This window comes from Ambystoma mexicanum, chromosome 6p (assembly GCF_040938575.1).
Source record: "Ambystoma mexicanum isolate Mex_15411 chromosome 6p, UKY_AmexF1_1, whole genome shotgun sequence".
Classification (NCBI taxonomy): Eukaryota; Metazoa; Chordata; class Amphibia; order Caudata; family Ambystomatidae; genus Ambystoma; species Ambystoma mexicanum.
Window position 1 is genome coordinate 1,544,003,943 of NC_090935.1, and position 12,056 is coordinate 1,544,015,998.

General features: G+C 44.1%; 1 protein-coding gene across 1 annotated transcript in view; it reads right to left on the bottom strand.

The window, feature by feature from the left end:
* Positions 1-12,056, bottom strand: part of DNAH6 (dynein axonemal heavy chain 6) — a 3,423,448-nt gene that overhangs the window by 1,016,314 nt on the left and 2,395,078 nt on the right. Inside the window, exon 41 of the mRNA XM_069626424.1 lies at positions 5,731-5,862. Within this exon, the coding sequence (XP_069482525.1) occupies positions 5,731-5,862 (132 nt within the window). The remainder of the gene's footprint in view (positions 1-5,730; positions 5,863-12,056) is intronic.

The following is a 12,056-nucleotide window of genomic DNA, read 5'->3' on the forward strand; positions in this document are numbered from 1 at the left end:
TTCATTGTGAACTCCTTGAGGTTAGACCTAGAACTTTGTGAATACCTTGTAAGGAACCAGACTCATTTTAATCCCACCAAGAGAGTGAGCTAAAGGAGCAGAAACGAAGGGATGATCCATATTACCATATACTGGATGACGATGAAAGGTGCCTGTACCAACCAGCGCGAAGAAATGGCAGCCCATGACTACATGCTATTTCAATGTCATAACTCAGCATTGCACAGTTTATTACATAACGTTGAACTGTCCTTTTTCTTAGAGGTAAATGTTTTTTTTTATTTTTTTTTTTATTCATTTATAAAGCGTGCAGGAGCACGGGGGTATCGTGGCCCTGTTACATAGATCATGCGCATCAGTAACAGTTGGAGGACATATACAACGCAGTTACAGTTGATTTTAGGGTGCTGCTAGTTGCTCTTAGTTGGGCAGTTGGTGTTAGATGAACATCTAGGTTTTGAGGGCTTTGCAGAAAGCTTTGTATGATGATTTTATCTCTTCGAATTCCAGTCGGCTCAAAATGAACTACAAGCACAATTCTAAGAGAAAAACATCTTCAGAAACATGAAAAGCTTCTGTCTCCCAGCAACTAGCCATGCCTCTTCGCTGCACAACCAGGCACCCTTGACATCATAAATGTGCAGTCTGCTTCCGAAAAGAAATATGTCACATTCCCTGACACAAGCGAACTTCCATAGAGCTTCTTGCAAGCTGTGTCAAGAACATGATGAATATGGATCTGCTAGAAAAAAGGACAGCACTGTGCACGTTAGCACCTTTTCTATCATTGTGAGTTTATTAAAAAAGTAGGGCAGATTTTTCTGGCCCAATGTTTAGTTCTTACAAAAATGCATTGTAATTGTAATTGTAATTGTTTATATGTAAAGCACTTATACACAAGTGAAGTGCTTCAAAGCGCTTCAAGGCGGGAAGGGATTAAGGGGATATCGTTGTCATTCTTATGCCTTGAAGATTCTGAATGATCTAACAGCAATAACTAGCATGGGTGGGGGAGCATACAAGACGAAATAAAAGGTTGGGGAGCAATGCGCCTATGCAGGCACGCAAAGCCAGCTATGGAAGGGAGATAGAGGAGGACATGACCGACAACATGCTAAGCCTAGTACATACAGATTGTGCAAGTGCGCAGACAGAAGTGTGAGAGAGGAGGCAGGGACAAGTGTGCCCCGTCCAAGTGTGAGAGAGGAGGCAGGGACAAGTGTGCCCCGTCCAGCAGGGGCCATGATTAAGTGCAGAGTGGGTGCCACTCTCATGGAACGTGTTCCGAGTTAAGTAGTGCAATGCACAGAGCGGAGGCAAGTGAAGGACTGGCGGGGGAGCCTGGGACCTGTGAGGGTGTGGAGGTGCACCAGGCGACCAGTCAACTGACTGAACAGGTTGGGGATGAGAACGAAGGGGGGTAGCAGGACAGAGGAGGAAAGTGGTTAACAAGGGAGGGGGAGAGTGAAAGAGGAAGAGAAGAGGAATGTCTTAAGGAGTTTCCGGAAATTAAGGGGGTCTGGCTCAAGACGGAGAGAGGCAGGTAGGCTATTCCAGAGTGAGGCACCTGCAGAGGATAAAGATCCACCCCCAAATATCTCTTTGGAAAAACGTCTCACACGCAGGCGGAGAGTTGAAGGAGGCCGAGCTGAGGGCTCTGGAGGGAGAGTGGTTAGGAAGGGAGCATTGTAGATGATAGGCGCCCCGGCCCGAGAAAGCCTTCTGGACTATGCAGAGTTACTTGAACTTGATCCATGCAGTCATGGGGAGCCAGTGCAGGGATTTCAGCACTGGAGAGATGCGGTCTCTGGGCTTGAGGCCAGCTGGTTATGAGACTTTTTGGACATGTCAGAGATGTGAGAAGAGAAACAGAGAACACAGTCGTAGATGACCCCCAGATTTTTTGCCTCACTAGTGGGTGAGGGTGCAGGACCAGAGTGAAAATGGGAAAACAGGAGCAGGGGTCCCAATGAGGATGATCTCTGTCTTACTGGCATTAAGGCAGAGATCATTAGCAGCACACTAGGACTGAATTGTGGACAGACAGTTCGGGATGAGCAAGGAGGAAGAAGAGGCAGAGGGTAGCCTGAAAGAGAGCATGCACTTTGATACTGTATTGACATGGATAGGTTGAAAACTTAAGATCCATTATTTTACCTAGAAGCATGTGTTGTATGCTAATAGTTTTAGTGTGGGGTTTGCAGTCAATAACAGTTAATTGCTCTTTCTAATCATTACCTGTGCTGAACAAAGATGGGCAATTGTCTGCTAGTCTAGTCAATAGCGCTAAATTATCAATGCTTCAAAACCTTCGCTTACATGTCTTCCACAGGGTTGCCAAGACAATGTGACAACTTCTCTACTTCAGTTAAGGATCATCAAATTGGGCCCACTATTTTTATATATAAACGTATATCTAAAAACACAGCCAAATATGCATGCCCTGTCCAGAACATTGCTAATGTACATTGAGGGGAGGGTGAGCAACATTCAAACTAAGGTCTCAGTTTCAGTGCAACACCCACTGTCTGCTGTTCTTTGCTTCAGGATAGGCATCCATTAATGCCAGTGACAGTTACCTTTCAGTGTTTTCATTACAGTAAATGTCCTACATGTCCTTGAAGACTCTAGCTCCACTCAAAGCCTTTAAGCAGCATGGACTATTGGCAAATGGGGCATTTTTGAACAGTAGTAACAAGTATTTCTATGAACGTTGATTTCACTGACATTTTCTGCCACAGCCTAAAACTCATCATTAGCACTCCACTTTATTTTGACCAGTGGTCAAAAAAGCCATACAGCACAGAATAAAAATCACATCAAATACAATCCATAAAGTGCAACATCGTAAACATTTAGGAAAATGGCCCAATTATGCAAGGTGTACTTCTATAAAAACTATACATATTATATGGAATAGACAGGTAGTTCCGTTCTCAAATTGACATACATTAAACCGATTTACCACTTTCTAAACAAACTCTGTTTCTAATCAGATATTAAAACAAATATGTATATCCATGTCAGATCACACTTAACATTTCACCGCAGATTACAGATTGCAGCTTTCCTGACAAACATTGCCATGTTAAAAAACATAACAAGGCCCAGGCTACATACGAAGAATCTTCCAGAAGAAAATAAAATAAGGCCACCGACATTGTGTAAAATTAAAATGTCTAAGGACAGGGAAAATTGTGACCTGTCTAATATGCTGGTAGGCCAGACAGAACAGTACCAGATGTAAAATATTTTCCACGGGTTCCCCGCACCAAAGACAGCCCAGGGTGTCTGGAAGCCAACCCAACCAGTGGTATTTGCCCTTAACATCAAACAGTCAAATCTAGGTCTTGTTATCAGCCACATGTCTGACTGTTTTTGACTACAGGTAAAATAGGGCTGTAATATATTAATCTGACTCATGGCTGCAAGAGCCTAAAACTGTCATTTGACTAGAGAGATCCTTCATTCAAATAACATTTTAGAAACCTCTCTTTGGTACAGGAACACTGTCCAGATTGTGGACATTTTCCAGTGCATGTTTAATTATTAACTGTACCCGATTAGGGGGGCACATTCAAAACAGGATTAGCACTTACCGAACGGGAGTCAGCTGGCTCACTAAGCCACAAAGTGAATGAGGTAATAGGTCAAAGTGATCGGGAGGGGGGAGTCCTCAGAAGGTGGTAGGCGGAATTCATTAGGAGGCGGTAGGGGGAAGTCATCCAGAGGTGCAAGGTTATATGCTGTAGGCTAGCAAAGTAGTAGCAGCAAGAGCAGGAAGGAACGAGAGGGCACACCTAGCCGAAGGGAGGGAATAGGGTTGAGACAAAAATATGTTAAACCCACAGTGGGAGGAGGAACAAGCATGTGGCATAGCGTTGGGAAGAATCAGAACCAGAGGAGGCATGGAGAGGTTGTAGAGAGGGGGGACATCAGGACCTTACGAGTTTCACGCGACAACAACTTCATATTCTTGCCTCTGGCAAGTAGGGAAGGTAAACCCAGTCAACTCAGTCCTCAGGTGGTAGGGAATGCTCAGACTATATCTACCCCTCATGGCAGAGAAACAGTGACACCTCCAGGAGGTACGGGTGCCGTTAGGTGGCCGTATTCAAGCACCAACAAGGGACAAATAGAAGGAAACCCAGAGCTAGTATCTCAGAGACTGTCTGCGTTGTATCCCAAATCCTTGTGAAGTTTATAAGGAGAGCTTCAAAAACGTAAAACCTTTTTATTGAAATAGAACATTGTACATTAAAGGGAGATGCATATCCTAGATTTCAATGGAGAAGAGAAGGTGAAGCTATCCTGACCGCTCCAACAAGGACAATCTTGTTGTGGGACTGTTAATCTTTTTTTCCTGAAGAAACCTGTTTGAGGGGTTTTAAGGACATTTCAGGAGAGGTCAGCCTCATTTGTTACCTGTCCTCAACAGTCACTATAATCGAAATACAGTAAAATATAACCATACACCAGGCTTGGTCTTGTCTGTTGATCGATATCCAGGACATGACCTTCCACTTCAAGGGGTAATCAGTGTAGCTTTCCCTTAAGAATAAAAAAGCCCCAATATACCATTTTATCGTCAACACCTGCAGGTCCTCATCACCTAAAGACAGTTGGCAATAAAATGCAGCTGAAATATGTGGCATGAGGAAATAGAGAGAATAGTGTTTCGGCCACTTTCCAATGTACAACTGCCTAGTGTTCCACTATTTAAGTGCCACCATTTGTCTCTTACACCTCCTCCAAAAGAACATCCCCCTAACTCTTGAGAGGTCGGAGGTCTTGTGTGCAGTTTAGACTGCTGGTACCAGATTGCCCCCTGCAGGCACAGCTGGGCACCATGGGACATAAGCAATGCTAATCTGCATCATGATGGGGAGACATTTTAAAAGAAAACACGTTCAAACGAATATTCATTAGATCCAGTGATTTTTACTTTGAAAGATAACGTGGCTCCAAATCTGTCCGGTTCCCATACAAAGGCACATCAGACTAAGTCGACCTACACACCCATTACCTTCTGTCTCCATCCATACTATATACTCAGTGTGACACTTATTGTATACAGGATTAATCCATTAAATATTGGGAAATATGAAGATTTGGGGTTTGTACCAGAGCAAGGCCAATCTGAACGATGACCATGCCTTAGACGGGAAGCAGAACAACCAATTGTAACTGAAAAAATACACCATTCAGATTGTTTGCATTGTGCCTTTCTATCCTAATTTTAAATTAAAGCATACAACTTTATAATTTCGAATATTACAAAGATTACATTCTGAGTAACTGTATATACTAGAGCCTTCATCTGAAAAAAGTTGTATGGTGCAATCATAAACCACCAGCCCATGATTGAAGTGTGGCACTACCTGCAGATCTGCCATAAGTGTAATTAAAAGTCTATTATTGGATTGAGGCCTATATCAAGCCACTTGCATTTCGCTGGATCTAGTGTACGCATTTGGAGCTCAGCATTGCAATAATTAAATACATAAATAAATATAAATATTGTACAATTAACTTTTAGAAACACAAGCCAAGAACTGAAGAAAAATGTAGTATATTGCTGTTTCAGTCTAAAACATGAAACATGAATAACTTAAGGGCATTATATTATGTGACTATTTATTTTCCAAAAGCATTTGTTCTGCAGTTACATTTCTTTCGAAGACAAAACAATAGCCCCTTCCTTGCAGTCATCTTGAAGGAATCACTGACCTGAAAAATTTGCTTTAGGCTGTGCTCAGATGGGGTTGGCAGGCATAACATGCTGAAGTGTCTAAAGAAACGTGGGGTTACCAAATTACGACCACCACCTGGAGGGGCACAGGCTGCTGCAATTGTTACATCCTAAGGGAAAAAGAAAATCCATCATGTATTTGCTAAAGTGAAGCATTTCTTTCATAAAGATACAACCACACAGGCATGTTGAAGTTAAATGAACTCTATGGCTACACTTGCCTTAGCATAATAAGGACTTTATATACTGTCAGGAAGGCTTTCAACAAACACACATTTCGGAGGGTTTATTGAGTAATAGTAATGTCATTATTAATAGCAATAAGGTAAAGCGTTTCATAGGTGTCCTCATCACTGAGGAAACTGCGTAGCGCTAGCATGTGTACATAAACAAGTATGGACTACAAAATATGGTAGACGTAGAGTTTAGCTGTAAAATAATAGAATTTATCTAAAGATAAATAGGTTTTTTGTTTTACAAATGCAATGTGGTAATGTTTTGTTTTGTAACTGACTGCAAAGCAATATGATAAAAATGTGCCATGTCTGTGCTTCAAAAGTTAATGAATGAAAAAGGTCCCTGAACACTTTACATTTCGATTAAACAAAAAAAGAATTCAGTTTCTTTTGGAAAGTTTTATAATCTGACACAATAGCAACTACTTCAGTTTAAAGTGTAAAAATATTATTCGCTCTTTCAAATCTTTCTCTGAACAATGTATTCACTAAATTACTAATGGTTCCCAGCAGGGGTGGAGCTGGGTGTGGGGTAACATGGGTCAGTTGCCTGTCCTCCTGGCTCATCCCTGTTGCCCGGTGCACCCCCATGCCTCCCACAGGACTGGGGCTCACTACTGACTGAGCGCCAGCACCGATATTGAAATGTAAAAAAAAAAAAAGAAAACAGAGTGGCGTGCCGATGTGTGTAGCACAGAGCACCACTCACAGGTTTTTTTTGTTTGTGTTTTTCTTTTTAAGTACCAGGGCTGGTGGGCTGGTGGGCTGGTGCTCAGACTTTTCGGTCATTTAAAGTGACCATTACTGGCATAGATAGGTTATGGCAGCTGTTTCATACATCTGATTTTAAGTGATCACTACTGGTATGGATAGGTTAGGCACCAGGCTCATGCAAGCGATTTACATTGACCATTACTGGAATACATAGGTTATAGCTGCAGCTTCATGAAAATGGTATAAAGTGCTCCTATGTAGTGTACTGTTTGTGACATGGCATTTACTGTGTTTTTTCGTGTGTTACCCTTGAGAACCAACTGTAAATTGCATAGCTATTTACCTAATTTTTGCTAAACATTGCATCATTTCAGCACATTATTTTAAACAATGTTCCCCACTTAATAATTCTTGGCTCCCTCACTACACTCCCTCGCTCGTGCTTATTTGAGGAAATATTTTAGGCCCCTCCACTCTAAATATTCACTAGGCATGACTGCGCATGTATCATGAAATGTACTAGATATTTTTCATGTTTTCCTAGAAAAACAATTGTAAATGTATGGCTTTTTCCATTTTTTGTCAAAACATATGCTGCAAAAAGAATAATTTCAGCAAGTTATTTTTAAATTATTTCTCAGAAAGGAGGGAGCACTCTGAATCGAACCTCAATTTTTTCAGGCTCACTCGCTACGTTCGGTCGCACATGCTATTTGAGGAAATATTTAGGCCCCTCTCAAAATATTCACCAGGCGTGACTGTCCATGAAATTCATTGGAGATTTGTATTGTTTCGCTAGAGAAATTATTATTAGTTGTATGGCTTTTCATGCATAATTTCAACATCATTTAAAAAAAAGAAATATCTTCGGGGAACCTCCTCTGTCTCTCCCCTGAACCCTTATTCATTGTTATGGGTTCCCTCGCTATGCTTGGTAAATTGTGGTAATTTGAGGAAAACTTTAGGACTCTACATTGAAAACATTCACCACCGCATGTGGGCTCACCGATTAATCATTTTGAATCTTGATGCCGCTTCAGGAGCTATCCGTCTCCCTGGAACCAAAAGCTGCCTTCACCACTGGCCCCCAGTAGGAGCCTGTCAATCTTCGGTTTGTAAATTGCATTCCTGCAGCTTTGTACAGCAGTGACCGAGAGCTTATAGGGGCACATCACCATTTTAAAATCAGGTAGAAGTGGATTTTGAGTACTTTGTCTGTTGTGTATGTCAGAATCTTACCAGTCTATTAGCAAGCGATAACAACCACTCCAGGAAGGGGGAGGGTGGAAGTGCAGGTCAGATCGATAAGTGCTAAGGTGGGAGGGAAAGGTGAAGGGGGAAGAGCAGAAGTTATGGGGAGGCCCAAATTGCAAGTACCATGGAGAGCAGGTAAGCACAGTGGGAAACAAGGAGGGGAAGGGGTGTGGGAGGACAGGTCGGGGCCTGGGGCACTGTAGTACTCAGAGGGAACCAGGAGCCAGTCATAGAGGGGGAGGTGGGCGTTAGCAGGAGAGAAAAGGAGGAGGAGAAACGGAAGGTCTTGAAGAGCTTCAGGAATTTAAGAAGATCTAGCTCAGGCCTGAGAGGGGCAGGAAGACAGTTCCATAGGAGAGATGTCTACCCCACACTATTTACTTAGAGAAGCAAATTATTTACAAGCAGTTAGAGCTAGCAGACCGAAGGCTTCTTGCACTGAGTTATTTAGGCATAGAGAGAAGGCGGCCCAGAAAGCCTTGTAGAGGATGCAGAGGGTCATGAATTTGATCCTAGCAGCAGCCGGGAGCCAGCCAGAGGAATTAGGGCTGGAGAGATGCGATCCCTTGGCTTGTGGCCCAGAATAAGTGTTGCAGTCCTATCCTGAATTAGTTGAAGGGGACAAAGTGAGGATGAAGGGAGATTAAGGAAGAGGATGTTACAGTAGTTAAGCCTAAAGAGGACCAGAGCTCTGGAGACATTACATTTCTGGGGGAAGGTGAGGAAAGGGAGAATACCTCTAAGGAGGTGCAGTTGGTAGTGGGGCTTCTTGGCAAGGTCTGCAATGTGAGGAGAGAATGAGAGAAATAGGAGTCAAAGATGATCCCAAGATTTTTGCCTGGGCGGCCAGAGGGAGGGAGGGAAGGTGGGACCTGTGGTCCCAAAGAAGAGGATCTCGGTCTTACTAGCATTCAGGCAGAGATCATTGGCAGCGCACCATAACAGAATGGCAGTCAGACAGTCAGGGATGAGAGAGGAGGAAGAGGTGGAAGGAGTGAGAAGCTTGAAAGAGAGCTGTGTGTCGTCTGCATAACACAAGACGTGAGGAGAGAAAGAGGAGATCAGGTGGGCCAAGAGGGCAAGGTAGATAATGAAAAGCCACAGTGAGAGGATTGAACCTTGAGGGACACTGCATGTGGAGTGTGTGATAGGGGAGAGAAAAGGTCCCGTTGGACCTGGGAGAGTCTGTTGGAGAGGAAGGAGGCCAACCAGTCTAGAGCCAAACCCGTGATGCCAACAGTGTCACAGAGCCGACTTATTAGGTTAGCATGGTTGACCGAGTCAAAAGCAGAAGAAAGATCAAGGAGCATAAGAACAGAAGGAGAATTAGGGTCAAGATTAGAGAGCAGGTCATCACGGGTGTTCATTAGAGGAGTTTCCGTGCCTCTGGCAGCTCTGAAACCAGACTGATGGTCATGGAGACAGCCAACAGAGTTGGAGTGTTGGGTCAGTTGGTAGATGGCAAGCTTTTCGAGGAGTTTGTCCAGGGGGTGATGGTGATAGCTAACAGGGCATGACAGGTCAGAAGAGGGTTTTTCTAAGGAGGGGGTGCACAAGGGAGTGCTTGCAGGATTGAGGGAAGGAGCCAGTGGAAATGGAGTGGTTACAGAAATCTGCTAGAGAAAGTGTAAGGGAGGCAAGGTTGTCCTTGATAGTTTTAGAGGAACAGGGAAGCACCTGTTTGGAGGATACTTTCATAGAGAGAACTACTCTACAGACCTCATCCAGTGCAATGGGAGAGAAGGAGGAAAGAGATGGGGGAGGGAAGAGCGGAGGCATGATAGAGAGGGAAGGAGGAGGGAGAGGGTTAGAGGAGAGTGAAGAAAGAATGTGCTGGGTTTTGGAAAGGAAGTGGGAGGCCAGTGAGGTACAGAGGGTCAGTGAATGAAGGGGAGATGTGGAGACTGCAGAAGGATTGGCAAGTTCCTTGCAAATTCTGAATATTTCGCTAGAGCTGTTAGAGACTCCGGAGATGCGGGTTTGCATCTGAGCCCTCTTCTTAGAACAAATGGAGAATATGTAATGCCTTTGGAGCAGTCAACATGCCAGTTTGTCAGAGGATGCATGTGGACCCCCCCCCTTCCGCTCAGCCACTCTGTGTTTTTACGGTGTTGTTCACACCATATACTAATCTCTGCAAAGCTTTTATCTACCTCTGGGTTAATGCCCAGGCCACTCCTACAGCATTTCTTCTGCCCCAGATTTCTCCTTAGCCTCGCCTTCCTTCTCAAAAAGGATTTTCTTTTTCTCTCGTCCTTCCTCCTTCCTCCTTCCTCAGGATTTTCTCATTTCCCCTCCTGTTATATTTCAGATTCTCTTCAGTTTTTCCCCTTCGACTTTTGTCTTGTCTCTCCTTCAAAGTAGCATCCTCCTTACTTCAATCTGCTAAATATTCACCTTCTAAGTCTCATTCTGGCATTGTCTTCACCACTTCTCTTGTCCTTTACACTTCCCGTTCCTCCTCCCACTCGTGCCTCCTCCACTTTGTTTCCTATACCTTCTTTCTATTTTCCTTTTCCCATTCCTCTGCGTGATTGCCTCAGTTTATTTCTCTTTCCTTCTGGGCCTCCTTGTCACCCGTGTGAATTTCTTCTCATATCTCTACCTTCTTTCTCTATCGGAGTGAACGTAGTATTTTTGGAGCTAGCTGTGGCTAACGTGTTTCTCTGGAGCAATGGACTGTCGTGAGTCTTTTTTGCATCTCCATTGTTGCTGAGCTGAGGAGACGAAGGCTCGCTTGTTAAAATCCTCACCCCACGCAGAGCGCGCGGAGTGAGCGCGGAGTGTTTTGGGAGCTAGCTGTGGCTGGGCCTGTCCTAAGTTCCTGGCCAAGTTCCCGTCCTGCCTGTGGTTTCCTGTCCTGAGGGTCTCTGGGGCACTGGTCCAGTGAGACATCAGACCTGTAAGGTATTCATTGTCTAGCCCCGCCCCTTGGCGTGCGCGCTACCAAACAAAAGCACCGGCATCAGCGCACCCGCGCGCGCACCCAGCAAGTACATCAAGTACTGTTTGCTGTTAGAAGGACTTTGTGGGACTTGCGCTGCGGTCTCTTGATCGGAGTATATTGGAACGTGGAGCAGGGTGTTACTACTGCCGCGCTGCTGTCTGTTTACAAGGAGGACGTCTGATACAGCAACACGGATTTGTCTGGTTCACAGAAATAGAAAAAGGTGACTGTTAAATCTGCCAATACGAGCGGCTAATATCGGTCGCTCACACGAGCTACTAACGAGCTACTAATGAGTGTTGTGTAATTGTGTTGGGCACGTTGACAACAGCGTGGTGTGAGGGGGAGTGACAAGCAACTTATTGGTCAGAACGTAACACGTCCCTTTTTTTCTTGTTGTTTGAAGGTATTCATTTTCTAGCCCCGCCCCTTGGCGTGCGCGCGACCAAACAAAAGCACCGGCATCAGCGCACCCGCGCGCGCACCCAGCAAGTACATCAAGTACTGTTTGCTGTTCGCGGGGTGCGGAGTGCGGGGTCTGGGTAAATAGGTGTGACATCAAAAGACAGACACTAAGTTGATGCCTGCATTGATGGAGGTATGAATTGCAAACTGCAAGGTGTTTAAAGCAGGGTTGACTCGATTTATAAGCGGGAATTTACATAAGGAGACCGTTGAGTGACTGGGGGGACCCTAATACAAGATACTTATAGCAGTATTGGAAAGCATTGTGTTCATTTGACCGTGTGGGTACCTTGTAATATCTGTAACCAATAGAAATTTGTGCTTTGAGGCTACATAGCATGGTTAAAAAGTTAAGAAACGGGAAAAGGTGTCTTAACGGGTCTCCTTCTATGCTAAGCGAAGGAAACATGTCAGAGGATGAGTTAGCTCAAGACACTATAAATCAAACAAAAAAAAAGGGAGAAGTATGAGTAAGACTTCAAGTGACAAGGAACTAGCTTCAATGCCAACAAACACACGCACTTTAAACTTACCAGCTGTTGAGATGGTAAATTCAAATGAGGCACCGAAAAAAATAGAGACACTAGCTCAAATACACATGGAGAACACTGATGGACTGATATATCCACCAAATCCTATATGTAATATACCCATTACTGATAGCTCGTTGCTGGGTGCGGTAATCGAG